Below are 12,618 nucleotides of genomic sequence, written 5' to 3' on the forward strand. Positions count from 1 at the left end.
TGTTATTTCTGGAGCATCAGTTGACACATCAGCTGTTCACATCACCTGGTCAAGTCTAACCAATAGCACGCTGACACACCTTCACTGTCAGCCTATCATAGTGCAGCTGTCTGTTTAAATGTTCTCCTTCTCTGCTCAGGTGATTTATTGATGCTGTTCCTCCACGTCGCCACCCAGTGTTCAGATTCATCAACGCAACACTTCAACCTCATCAGCTGATCAGTTTCAGCCTCATGATGACTTTGTTGTGATTTGGCCTGAGATTTATTGATGGCAGTCATCAGCCACCAGCTGCCCAGAGTCATCTGTGTCTGTCCCAACAATCTGCTGGTGGACATTAGTGGTGAAGGAAAACTGTCATTCTGGCTTTAAGAGAAATATAATATAGTATGTTGAGGTTTTATGAAGAACATTTGCAGACTGATCTGTTGTCACCATCTCTGTCAACACAGGATGAAACTAAACTGCTGAAGAGTTCAAGAAGATTCAGATCACAGATAAGAAGGAAGAAAAAAGAGACAGATGTGATGTCTCATGCCCCCCCCCCAAAAAAAAAGCTTCTCACAGAGTGAATATATCAACAAGCTCCCATCACATGTTCAGCTTTTTATTTTTATCATATATTCATATCAGCATATAAAAATCAGACTTAGCAGCACAGAAACAACCTCCTTTAGAGAAAAATGTGCTTTTGCATATTTAGTTGAACCTGAAAACATCTTCATGGAGATTAAAGAACTGAACTGTAATGTTTAAACATAGAAGATGAAGATTTGATTCATTTGGACGCTGAAGCTTCATATTAGCTTCCCACATATGGGAGATTATTAGTGACAAAGTCAATGCTGTGTGTATTCGGTCATGTGTCTATGTGTCTATAAAGGTATGATTTATAGAGACAGTTACCGTAGCAATATTACCTTCAGGTTTGGTACATCACAATCCGTGTGCTAAATAACATATTTACATTTTCTCCTCCCTGTATTTTACACACTGGAGTTGAAACCCCTCATATTACATATTCATTATTAACGTACTAAATGGACAGCACGTATTATCTTACACAGTTGCAAGGCGAAAACCTCAGGGTGCTGCGTTAGTAGTAACAAGAAGACTTTGCTACTAAAAACACTGTAATGTTGAAACATAGAAGATGAAGATTTGACTCATTTGGACGCTGAAGCTTCATATTAGCTTCAGGTGAAAGCTAAAGATGAAAATAGGTAACTTGAGACAGTGAAACAGTCAGCTGTTATACGGTTTCATCTTCACACTCAGCTTAATTTGAGCAGTCTGGAAAGGTGTGGATCCACCACACGGAGGGCAACAATAAAAAAGGAGCTGGCATCACTTCCTTTTCTTCGCACCATGTCGATCACTTTACGAGCTTTGTCCGCTCGCGTTTCTGTTCTGGCCGACTCCATTTCACCATAATTTATAACACCAAACTCAAGAAGTTTATCCAGAAGCTGGTCTAGATTAGGTTCAGACACTCTGCTAACAAACTGTGTCCGAGCCTCCTTCAGCCTCTCCTCTGCTGGGACGATGTCCTCAGCTGGTTGAATCCTCTGCTTGGAGTCTGTCCCCTGTTGGGAGATTCTTCTGCTGGGTTGGTTCCCCCTGCTGGGAGATTCCTCTGCTGTGCTGCTTTCCCCCACTGTGGCAGTGTGCCCTGCTGGGATGGTCCTCTGTGGATTTCCACTTCTTGGACCTGGAAGAGAACCAGAGACTGTTGTTTAATAACCCAACAGTCACTTTTAAACAGAGACCTTTTCAAAAATGATGAACATTTGATCAAAATCACTATGTGGCAGGAGACGGGGGCATTGGTCTATCCAGATAGCTGGGTTTCCACAAAATGAATCCAAAAAAGGTCTGTCTAGAGGAGCAGTCTGTAGCTACTGCCTCAATGTTTGGACATATTAACCACCTGTATGCCCGTATATCTGACATGTCTGAGATGGCTAACATCATGCTTATGCTCATTAAAATGCAGAGCCACACTGTCATTCATAACATACTTTCTAAAATGTATTTCAAGAATCCTCAGACACTTTAACCTACTCGGGACGTTGTGGATCGGTGGAAGGAATACTTCGAAGATCTCCTCAATCCCACCGACACGCCTTCCGGTAAGGAAGCAGGGCCTGGGGACCCGGGTGTGGGCTCTCCTATCTCTGGGGCTGAGGTCGCCAAGGTGGTCAAAGAGCTCCTCTGTGGCAGGGCCCTGGGGGTGGATGAGATCCACGTGGACATTGGGGGCAGTGCCTCTGGATTGGCAGACTGGGGTGGTGGTCCCTCTTTTTCAAGAAGGTGGACCGGAGGTGACACTCTTCAGCCTCTCTGGTAAGGTCTATTCGGGGATGCTGGAGAGGAGGGTCCGTCGGATAGTCGAACCTCGGATTCAGGAGGAGCAGTGTGGTTTTCGTCCAGGCCGTGGAACTGTGGACCAGCTCTACACCCTCTGCAGGATCCTTGAGGGTGCATGGGAGTTTGCCCAACCAGTCCACATGTGTTTTGTGGACTTAAAGAAGGCATTCGACCGTGTCCCTCGGGGGAGTCCTGTGGGGGGTTCCCCAGGAGTACGGAGTATCGGACCCCCTGATACGGGCCCTCCGTTCCCTGTATGACCGATGTCAGAGCCTGGTCCGCATTGCTGGTAATAAGTCGGACTTGTTTCCAGTGAGGGTTGGACTCCGCCAGGGCTGCCCTTTGTCACTGATCCTGTTCATAGTCTTTATGGACAGGACTTCTTGGTGCAGCCAGGAGTAGACCCGCTGCTCCTCTGTGTTGAGAGGAGCCAGATAAGGAGGCTCGGGCATCTAGTCAAGATGCCTCCCGGACGCCTCCCTGGTGAGGTGTTCAGGGCACGTCCCACCGGGCTGGCCTGGGAACGCCTCGGGCTGGACGAAGTGGTGGGGAGAGGGAAGTCTGGGCCCTGCTGTCCCCGTGACCCGACCTGGTTGAGCGAAGATGGAACGGAAACTTCGGAAATCCGAAGAATACGGGGAAACGTGACGGTTACCATTGCAACACACATTGGATAGATGAACCTTGTAACCTTGACAAGTGGTTAATATCGGGCTAACTCAACGTCTTAATTTGACCTTTTCAGTGTTATCAGCTCAACGGGCGAAAGGGGACCGGCTATCTGAACTGAAATGAGGCGCGAAGCTAGGCGAGGCGGGGTGGTTGGGTGAAAATTAAGTGCTATGATTGGCCAGAAGCACTATCTATCAAAATCTCCCTGCAGAGTCCAGGTGCAAAAGACTTTGACAATACCTAATCATAAATATCATCTGTATAATAAACAACTCTTTTACTTGATTCTCTGGTCTCTCCTGATTGAACTGGGGGCAAACCATCAGACATGAGGTCAAGCATCAAGTACTGCAGCAGAGTGAAAGCTTTACCTGTCAGTTTCACCTTCCAATTCGACATTTGTGTCCCCTCTTGGTCTCGGACCATCAAAGTCACTTTCTTTTGTTGTGTCGTGAGGAAAACCTCAAACGTTGGGAAGAAGTTTGGTCCAAGCTTTGTGCGAAACTGTACACGCTGAAAACCAGAAGTAAAGCATCATTTTATAGTATTTTTTTTTATCCCCCTCTCTCCTCGTTTTTCTTTCCCCTCTTTTCCCCTCCGTCCTTGCTCAGTCATCCAGTTCTGTCTTGTTATGTATTGTATGTTGTATATGTACGGACGGGTGATTGCTACAATTTCAATATACTTGTACTTGTACTTGTTATAATGACAAATAAAGCCATTCCATTTCCATTCCATTTTCATACCTGTTGTAAATGTTAACATCCAATAAAATTGAACATATAACAATAAAGTTTGATACCATTAAAAGTGTATCAGACTCACCTCAGGCTGAATTATGGAGGCTTCAGGTTCACAGTGAATGCTGTAGATTTGACCAAGGATGAGATCACAGTCAGAAGAGATCTCAATGTTCTTAGCTGCTCCTCGTTGGGCGGCAACCTTCAGTAACACAGCATGATTATTGAGGCGTTTATTCACAGTAAGATGGACAATGAATTCTCTGAGTTATTCATATTCTGTTATTGTACATATGCTGGACATCTAGAGATGAATCTAGACATGTTGTAGGTGGAAATAAACAAGTGTCCCTCACTGCGGTGGCATCGTATAAAACTGTAATGTTTGTTTCTCCTTTTATCTCTCCATGAGATAAACATGAATATGAAAAATAAATCTAAAACCAGAAAAGTAAAATGTCATGGTGGCATTAACACACTGCCATATTGAATATAGATTTCTATATCAATTTAGCCCACAGTTACATTATACTACATTTGATGGTGGAATCACAAGTGACACTGTGGCAGACAATAATAGACTCTAGAGATTATGTCAAAACAAACAAAATAAAATACTAAAGTAAAAACCGAAAGCAAAACATTATTGTCATGATGTCCAGTTCAGATTGGACAATCACACTTTTCTTACCACAGCTTGAAAAGGTTTAAGAGGTATAGAGAAGAGAAGCAGGACTGTTGTAGAAGCAGCTGTGGTATAAAACAAGGCTGATGGTAAGCACATACTGTATGACGGATACTTTTACCTCGCTCAGAGGAATGTTGCTCTGCAGCAGAAATACATCAAGTATTTGATCATCATCATCATCCGGAGGTCGGAGGAACAGCAGAACCTGGCCCCTGATTGGTCGTATGATGTTCACAAACCTCATAACAACGTCCCAGACGAGGCCCAGGAGAGAGAAGTGAGGCACGTTCACAACCACATGAGTGTCTGTAATCTCTAGCGGCTCCAGGATGCTCATTCCATCATCAGTGATGTGGACGACAGACAGCAGACCTTCAGGGAGCGGAGCTGTGAAAACACATTTATGTTATTAACAACAACCTCAATATATGTCAGTACTCATTTTACTTGATGTGTAGTATTCTCAGTTTGGTCAGTGAGGAATTAAACAGTTTGGACAGGCTGGACAAATCATCCAACACAACTGTCAGTGTTGGTGGGTGGGAAGCCGGTGACGGATTTTGAGTCATCTTGAGGAGAAAGATTAAAAATGTTCTCTTTTGACACAAAATCAGACTTGTATGAAATGAAGAAAGATTAAACTTCAATGGACAGTCTGGCTTTAATTGAACGGGGCATGTGGGTTCTTTTACTATCATAGCTGTAAACCTGAGCAAACGCTGTATTGCTTTACAATGTCATTCCCAAAAATGTTATGAACACATTTATTTCCCCAGATGATGAACCCTTTTCACTTTCCTCATCGGCCTCTCTCAGGATAACTGTACATGTTTAGCTCAGACGTTGGTGAGATCAAAGAACTGATAAATCATCAGTGTTTGTTCATCTTGTGGTTGTAGTGAACTCTGCAGCCTGTAGGAGGCGCTAACAGGAGTCTTATTATTGTTTTAATAAAACCAACAAAGCACAATAATCATCTTACCATCCATGATTTCACAGTGTGGCAGGTGGAGCTGACTGACAGCACCGTCAGGACTGTGGATGTTGAACAGCGGACCTGCAGCCGTCTTGCCAGCTGGTTGTAGAAGTCTTTCGTCCCATTGGACAGTCCTGTACTGTAGCTCCGCCTCCTGAACCGTACCAAACACCAGTCCAGTCAAAGTACACCTGAACACACCGGGACCAGGACAGCTGAACCTGGAGGACACAGAGGAGCTGATCACACAACACAAACCTTTTCTTGGTTTGAATGAATAAAAAGTAAAGTTGCTGCAGTGTTTCAAAAGCTGGAGACCAAACTGAGCAGCTGGATGAGATGTGAGTGAAGCAGCAGCTGCAGGAGTTTGAAGTGAAAGTGAAGCGTCATCACTGAAAGGAATCGATGAGGTTGAGGGTTGAATATTTGACCTCAGCTCTGAAGTATAACTCCTCCCATCTGACAGAACTGAACCTGAGATACAACGAACTGTCTGATTCATCAGTGAAGCATCTGTTTTAGTTACCTGTATGAAATCTTTGCAGACTCAGTCAGCACTTTGGGTGTGAAGTCCTAAAATGGAGAAAGTGACAACATTAGTTAGAGAAACTGAGCAGCTCATCTTCACAGTGGTACAGCTGACAGGATCCTCACTGCTTCGTTTCTACTCCACCTGCACTCTTTACTGTTTAGTCATCACTTCTTTAACTTTACATTGTGCAGTGAAATGATGCTGCTAGACTACGTTAGACAGCAGCTGGTGGCTTCACAGATGAGTGAGAGGAGAAGAAACGACAGCTTGAAGATCACACAGATGACAGCAAATCAGGTTTGAGAGTGCTGAATGAAAAATGGACATTTGTATTGGTTGTACCTGCCGGTAACTGATCCCAGTCACATTCTCTCTGCACTCAAGCTGCTGCTGCTGTTTCAGCCTCTCTGGATCATCAGGATCCAGCTGATCCTTTGTGCTGGATGTGGACGGATCAACTGGGAGATTAGAGGATGTGGAGAAGAAGACACACAGCAAATGTTAAAGTTACTTCTAGACATGAAGCTTGTGGCCCAGTGGGCAAAGACACAAAGAGAAAGCTGCAACACAAAGTCCCAGTTTAGGACTGGACAGAGACTTTGTCCACATGTCTCCTGTTGGTCTCTACTGGAAAACCTTCAATAAAGTCACTTAAAGACGACAAACACAGTCACGTTTCATTAAAGACCCAAAACCAGTTAAAGTGGATTTACAAAGTGTCCATAAAGAATATTTTGATTCCTTTGTTTCAATCATTACAGTGGAACAAACTGTCTAAACAACATTTTAAATCCAAACTGAAATTCAACTGAATTCAACTTCTTGCAATGAGGCAACACAACATCTTTCACAACAACAGATCAGAATAGTCCCCAAGAGTGCAAGGTGATATCTTCTAGTGTTGTGTTGTCTGACCAAAATATTGACTTCATGGATATAAAACAGAGAAAAACAGGAAATGGCTGCGTCCAAAAGTAACAAAATCCTCCTACCAGCCTATCTGCCACAAAATGAGTCAGAGTCAAACCTCACTTTAAAGATTTTGTGATCACAGCGGTTCCTGATTCCCAGACCAACTTGAGACTGATCATGGGGCTCTGACAGAGATGGAGCTGAGCAGAACCCTAAGGCTGCATTCAGACATTAGCCCTGGATGAAAACACGCAGCCCTCTCATCTCTCATTCATCTGAATGGAGGCAACGCAGCAAGCTACACAAACACAATGCAGGCTCGTCCAATAGAAAAGCTGAACCTGGTCCAACTTGTGCTGCAACAAAATGTGACATCATCCAACAAGAAACTGTGTTGATAGATGACAAACATGCAAAGACACATTCCTGCTGGATTCCTTTGTAATGTGAATGCTGCATTTCTATTACAAACAACTATGCAGTGTTTAGTGTGTGATAAAGCATCAAACACATGATTAGTGTTCCCAGCTAGTACTTCCTGTCTCACCTGAACCTTAACAACACACCGTACCAACGAAGCCTCCTGTGTTGTTTTCACTCTGAATCCTGATAAGTGAACAAACGCACCATGGTGCATTCAAAGTGGAATAAAAACTGGTGGACAGAGCCAAGTCACAAACATACTTCAGTTCACAGACACAATCTCAACTACTCGTCTTTAGATGTGTATTTTGTCACAATCACACTTTGAAGCGGTCACAGTCTCAACACTCACGTCCTTTATGTGTGGCAGGTGTAGCGCTGTTCCGTCTGTCCTCCACCCTGCAGGAATAAATACAAACACAGCAGTTATCTGGACTGGCTTATGAAGAGGCTTCAAATAATCAGACTGTATCTCTTCACTAAAGATAACTCTGTGATTCCACACCACCACCAAGCTGTTCATCATCATCTGGACTTTCCAATCCAGCTGTGACTTAATTAAGTGTGGACTAATCTGAACTTGTGGTGCGTCCCACAGCACAAATGTAGCTCAGTAATATTAATATTTACACACCCAGAAAATGTCCTCAAAGGGAAAATCAAGGTTGCTCACATTGAGGTAAATGACTGAAGTATATTTGTGCTCTCAGTAGAAACAGTCTCTTACTTTAAGTCTGAGGATCCAGCTTTATGAATGACGTCTGGAGGATGATGTTCAGACACACAGGTGGATACTGGAGACTCTGATTTCTGCTCTTCCTCCACACAAACTCTCTTCTTCTGGTTTCCAGTCAGTGTGACTTCTGAATATTTAGAATCAGTGAACCTAGACACATACAGTAGATACACTGATATATTTCAGACACTGACATCAGGAAATTACATCATATCAAATGATTATACAGTTAGAGTTGGAAGAAAAGGCTCTGCTGTTTGACGGAGCCTCAGCAGGAAAATGAATCACCTTTTAATAAACATTTTATACATGTCATTATTATTAAACCTTTATTTAACAAACGTGAACATGAAATCTCAGATCAATGAGCTGTGATAAAAAGGAGGTTGGGGTGATGGAGAGTAATCAATGATGAGTGTGAGCTTATACACCTGAACAGCTGTATGAATATGAAAGGATGTGATTGGTGAGCTGGTGGCCAAGAAGCTGATGAATGAGCCAATGATGGTGAAGCATGAATGAAACAGCTGATGCCAATCACTTAATGACCATATGACTTCAGTGCTCCTTTCTCACACCTTCACTGTACCTGGAAATACTGGATCTGTGATTGGTGCTGACTGGATCATCCTAAATATCACCTCTGAGACAAAAACATGAGCTCACCAATATGACTGACTTCACCACAGTACTGACCTCAGAGTCTCCAGTCCACAGTCTGGACTCTCCAGTCCAGCAGACAGCAGCTTCACTGATGAATCAGACAGTTTGTTGTAGCTCAGGTCCAGTTCTGTCAGATGGGAGGGGTTGCACTTCAGAGCTGAGGCCAAAACTTCACAGTGAGTCTCTGAGAGTCCACAGTTAATAAGTCTGTAATGACACAAATATTCCAACATATGTTATCATGAAAGAGGAAACTTTATATTTACTTCATGCATTTGATGATCAAACAGTTTGTGTGTCTGTGTATGTCTGTGGGTATGTCTGTGTGTGTGTCTGTGTATATGTGTGTGTGTGTGTGTGTGTGTGTGTGCGTCTGTGTGTGTATGTTTATCTGTGTGCGTGTCTGTGTGCGTATGTGTGTCTGTGTATATGTGTGTGTGTGTGTGTGTGTGTGTGTCTGTGTGTGCGTGTCTGTGTGTGTGTCTGAGTGTATATGTGTGTGTCTGTCTGTGTGTGTGTGTGTGTGTATGTGCATTTAAGTGTGTGTGTATGTGTGTGTTTAAATAAGTGTATGTGTGTGTCTGTGTGCGTCTGAGTGTGTGTGTGTCTGTCTGTGCGTGTGTGTGTCTGAGTGTTTATGTGTGTGTGTGTGTGTGTGTTCGTGTGTGTGTGTGCCTGAGTGTATATGTCTGTGTGTGTGTGTGTCTGTGTGTGCATGTCTGTGTGTGTGTGTGTGTCTGTGTCGCAGTGTATGTGTGTGTGTCTGTCTGTTTGTGTGTGTGTCTCTCTGTCTGTCTGTGTGTCTGTGTGTGTGTGTTTGAGTGTGTGAGTCTGTGTGTCTGTCTATGTGTGTCTGTGTGTGTGTGTCTGTGTGCATGTGTGTGTGTGACTGTGTGTGTGTGTGTGTGTGTGTGTGTGTGTGTCTGTCTGTCTGTCTGTGTGTGGGTGTGTGTGTGTCTATGTCTGTGTGTGTGTGTGTGTGTGTGTGTGTGTGTGTGTGTGTGTGTGTGTGTTCTGAAGCATCAATATCAATGATCAGACATTATTCATTAAAACATTAAATAATAATAATAAAGAAATATTTCTCCTTCATCAAGTAAACTTGATGAGTTTGAAACAGAATATTTAGAACTAAATTCCCTCTTTGAGTTTGGATCCCTCCACTGCAGCTCAGCAAGGAAACACTGAAGAAACACAAACATACTTACTTGATATGTGGAACTCAGACTGCTGAAGCCTCATATTAGTTTACACTCTGGAAGTCATTTTTACTCACAACAACACTGTGGATTTTAAATTCCTGAAAACATTTACATTCTACACATTTGTGTTCAGCAAATCCTGAAAATTATGAACCAAACATTTGAAACTTCACTGAAGAATTTAAATTTAATAAAAAGAAATAAATCTACCAAAGTTACAGTCAGTGAACTCACATCAGAGTCTCCAGTCTACAGTTTGGACTCTCCAGTCCAGCAGACAGACGCTTCACTGATGAATCAGACAGTTTGTTGTGACTCAGGTCCAGATGTGTCAGATGGGAGGGGTTGCACTTCAGAGCTGAGGCCAAAACTTCACAGTGAGTCTCTGAGAGTCCACAGGCAATAAGTCTGTAATGACACAAATATTCCAACATATGTTATCATGAAAGAGGAAACTTTATATTTACTTCATGCATTTGATGATCAAACAGTTTGATGCTCATTATTTTGATGAACATTTGTTCTTCACATCACTGTATGTGTGTGTATGTGTGTGTGTGTCTGTGTGTGTCTATGTGTGTGTGTGTGTGTCTGTGTGTGTGTATGTGTGTCTGTATGTGTGTGTGTCTGTGTGTGTATCTGTGTGTATGTGTGTGTATGTGTGTCTGTGTGTGTCTGTGTGTGTGTATATGTATGTGTGTGTGTGTGTGTTTGTGTGTGTGTCTGTGTATGTGTATGTCTGTGAATGTCTGTGTGTGTATGTGTCTGTGTGTGTGTCAGTGTGAGTGTGTGTTTCTGTGTGTGTGGGTTTGTCTGTGTGTAAGTGTGTGTGTGTGTGTCTGTGTGTTTGTGTGTTTATCTGTGTGTGTCTGTATGTTTGCGTGTGTCTGTGGGTGTGTCTGTGTGTGTGGGTGTGTGTGTGTGTGTGTGTGTATGTGTTTGTGTTTGTGTATGTCTGTGTGTGTCTGTGTATGTCTGTGTGTGTGTATGTGTGTGTGTGTGTGTACGTGTGTTTGTTCGTGTGTATATGTGTATGTGTGTGTGTGTGTGTGTGTGTGTGTGTGTGTGTGTGTGTATGTGTTGTGAAGCATCAATATCAATGATCAGACATTATTCATTAAAACATTAAATAATAATAATAAAGAAATATTTCTCCTTCATCAAGTAAACTTGATGAGTTTGAAACAGAATATTTAGAACTAAATTCCCTCTTTGATTTTGGATCCCTCCACTGCAGCTCAGCAAGGAAACACTGAAGAAACACAAACATACTTACTTGATATGTGGAACTCAGACTGCTGAAGCCTCATATTAGTTTACACTCTGGAAGTCATTTTTACTCACAACAAGACTGTGGATTTTAAATTCCTGAAAACATTTACATTCTACACATTTGTGTTCAGCAAATCCTGAAAATTATGTACCGAACATTTGAAACTTCACTGAAGAATTTAAATTTAATAAAAAGAAATAAATCTACCAAAGCTACAGTCAGTGAACTCACTCCAGAGTCTTCAGTCTACAGTTTGGACTCTCCAGTCCAGCAGACAGACGCTTCAATGATGAATCAGACAGTTTGTTGTAGCTCAGGTCCAGTTCTGTCAGATGGGAGGGGTTGGACTTCAGAGCTGAGGCCAAAACTTCACAGTGAGTTTCTGAGAGTCCACAGTCCTCAAGTCTTTAATGACACAAATATTCCAACAGATGTTATCATGAAAGAGGAAACTTTATATTTACTTCATGCATTTGATGATCAAACAGTTTGATGCTCATTATTTTGATGAACATTTGTTCTTCACATTCTCTTTTTATTAAATCTATTTTTTCTGATGCATTTTATTCCTTAAATATAAAAATGAAGCTCAGAGAAAGTTCAGACAGGAAGAGCATCTTTTTTACAAGCTCACATCTATAGTTTGATTTCACATCCCTCAGTCATTCTGATCTTTCTCACAGCTCATCATTTCCTTTCTGTCATTTCTGGGGCATCAATTAAGACGTCAGTTGTTCATATCACCTGCTCACATCTAACCAATAGCACACTGACACACCTTCTTTGTCAGCCTATCATATTGCAGCAGTCTTTTTAAATGTTTCTCCCTCTCTGCTCAGTGCTTTCAGAGCTGCTGTATATCAGGATGATTCAGATTCAAGGAGTTGACTCTTGGGAGAAATGTCAAGTATCAGGTTTTGTCAACCAGCTCAGTCTGCTGTTGTACTCACTGCATGTTTATCAATTGTAGCCTGTTCATTGAAGCAGTGTTCAGTCAGCGTGACTGCTCTCTGCTGCTGTGGGAACATGTGTGTGCAAATATTAGTAGCCTAGTACTTGGATTTCTATCTAGATATTGTAGCTGCGTTGCTGTCTGAGATCAGCTGTCCTAATTAACGTTGATTCAGGTGCCTGGTTCAGTGAGCCGCAGTCTGTGTCCAGCCAAAGATCTTCTCTGAAAGAAGATGCTTCCTCGCTCTGTTTTGTTTCTTCATCAAACAATGTTCATGAAACGTGGCCACTCTAAAGATTTCCAGTAAGTAAGTAAGCATCTTTCTTTGCTCACAGGTAACATCTATCACAAGAGCTTTTCATAAAGTCACTTTGAAGGTTGTTTCTATGCAGCATTTAACTTTGTATTTGGGTTCCAGTGATTCAGCAGTAAGCTTCCTAGCTAGCGCTGCATGTACGTAGCTGCTAGGCTAAATAGTA

The 12,618-nt window shown here is 42.5% G+C and overlaps 1 protein-coding gene and 1 long non-coding RNA gene across 2 annotated transcripts; both read right to left on the bottom strand.

The window, feature by feature from the left end:
• Positions 1-1,105: 1,105 nt before the first annotated feature.
• LOC128367002 (NACHT, LRR and PYD domains-containing protein 1a-like) lies at positions 1,106-5,955 on the bottom strand. The gene is made up of 5 exons (XM_053327760.1): positions 5,453-5,955; positions 4,589-4,857; positions 3,868-3,984; positions 3,414-3,555; positions 1,106-1,711 (listed from the first exon to the last, which is right to left on the bottom strand). The coding sequence occupies exons 1-5, from the start codon at positions 5,946-5,948 to the stop codon at positions 1,275-1,277; spliced, it is 1,461 nt and encodes a 486-aa protein (XP_053183735.1). The 5' UTR covers positions 5,949-5,955; the 3' UTR covers positions 1,106-1,274.
• A 15-nt stretch (positions 5,956-5,970) lies between these two features.
• Positions 5,971-7,694, bottom strand: LOC128367071 (uncharacterized). Its single transcript, XR_008321909.1, has 3 exons — positions 7,666-7,694; positions 6,321-6,436; positions 5,971-6,019 (listed from the first exon to the last, which is right to left on the bottom strand). It is a non-coding gene; the product is annotated as an uncharacterized LOC128367071 (long non-coding RNA).
• Between the last annotated feature and the right edge of the window lie 4,924 nt (positions 7,695-12,618).

Source organism: Scomber japonicus, chromosome 10 (genome assembly GCF_027409825.1).
Source record: "Scomber japonicus isolate fScoJap1 chromosome 10, fScoJap1.pri, whole genome shotgun sequence".
Classification (NCBI taxonomy): Eukaryota; Metazoa; Chordata; class Actinopteri; order Scombriformes; family Scombridae; genus Scomber; species Scomber japonicus.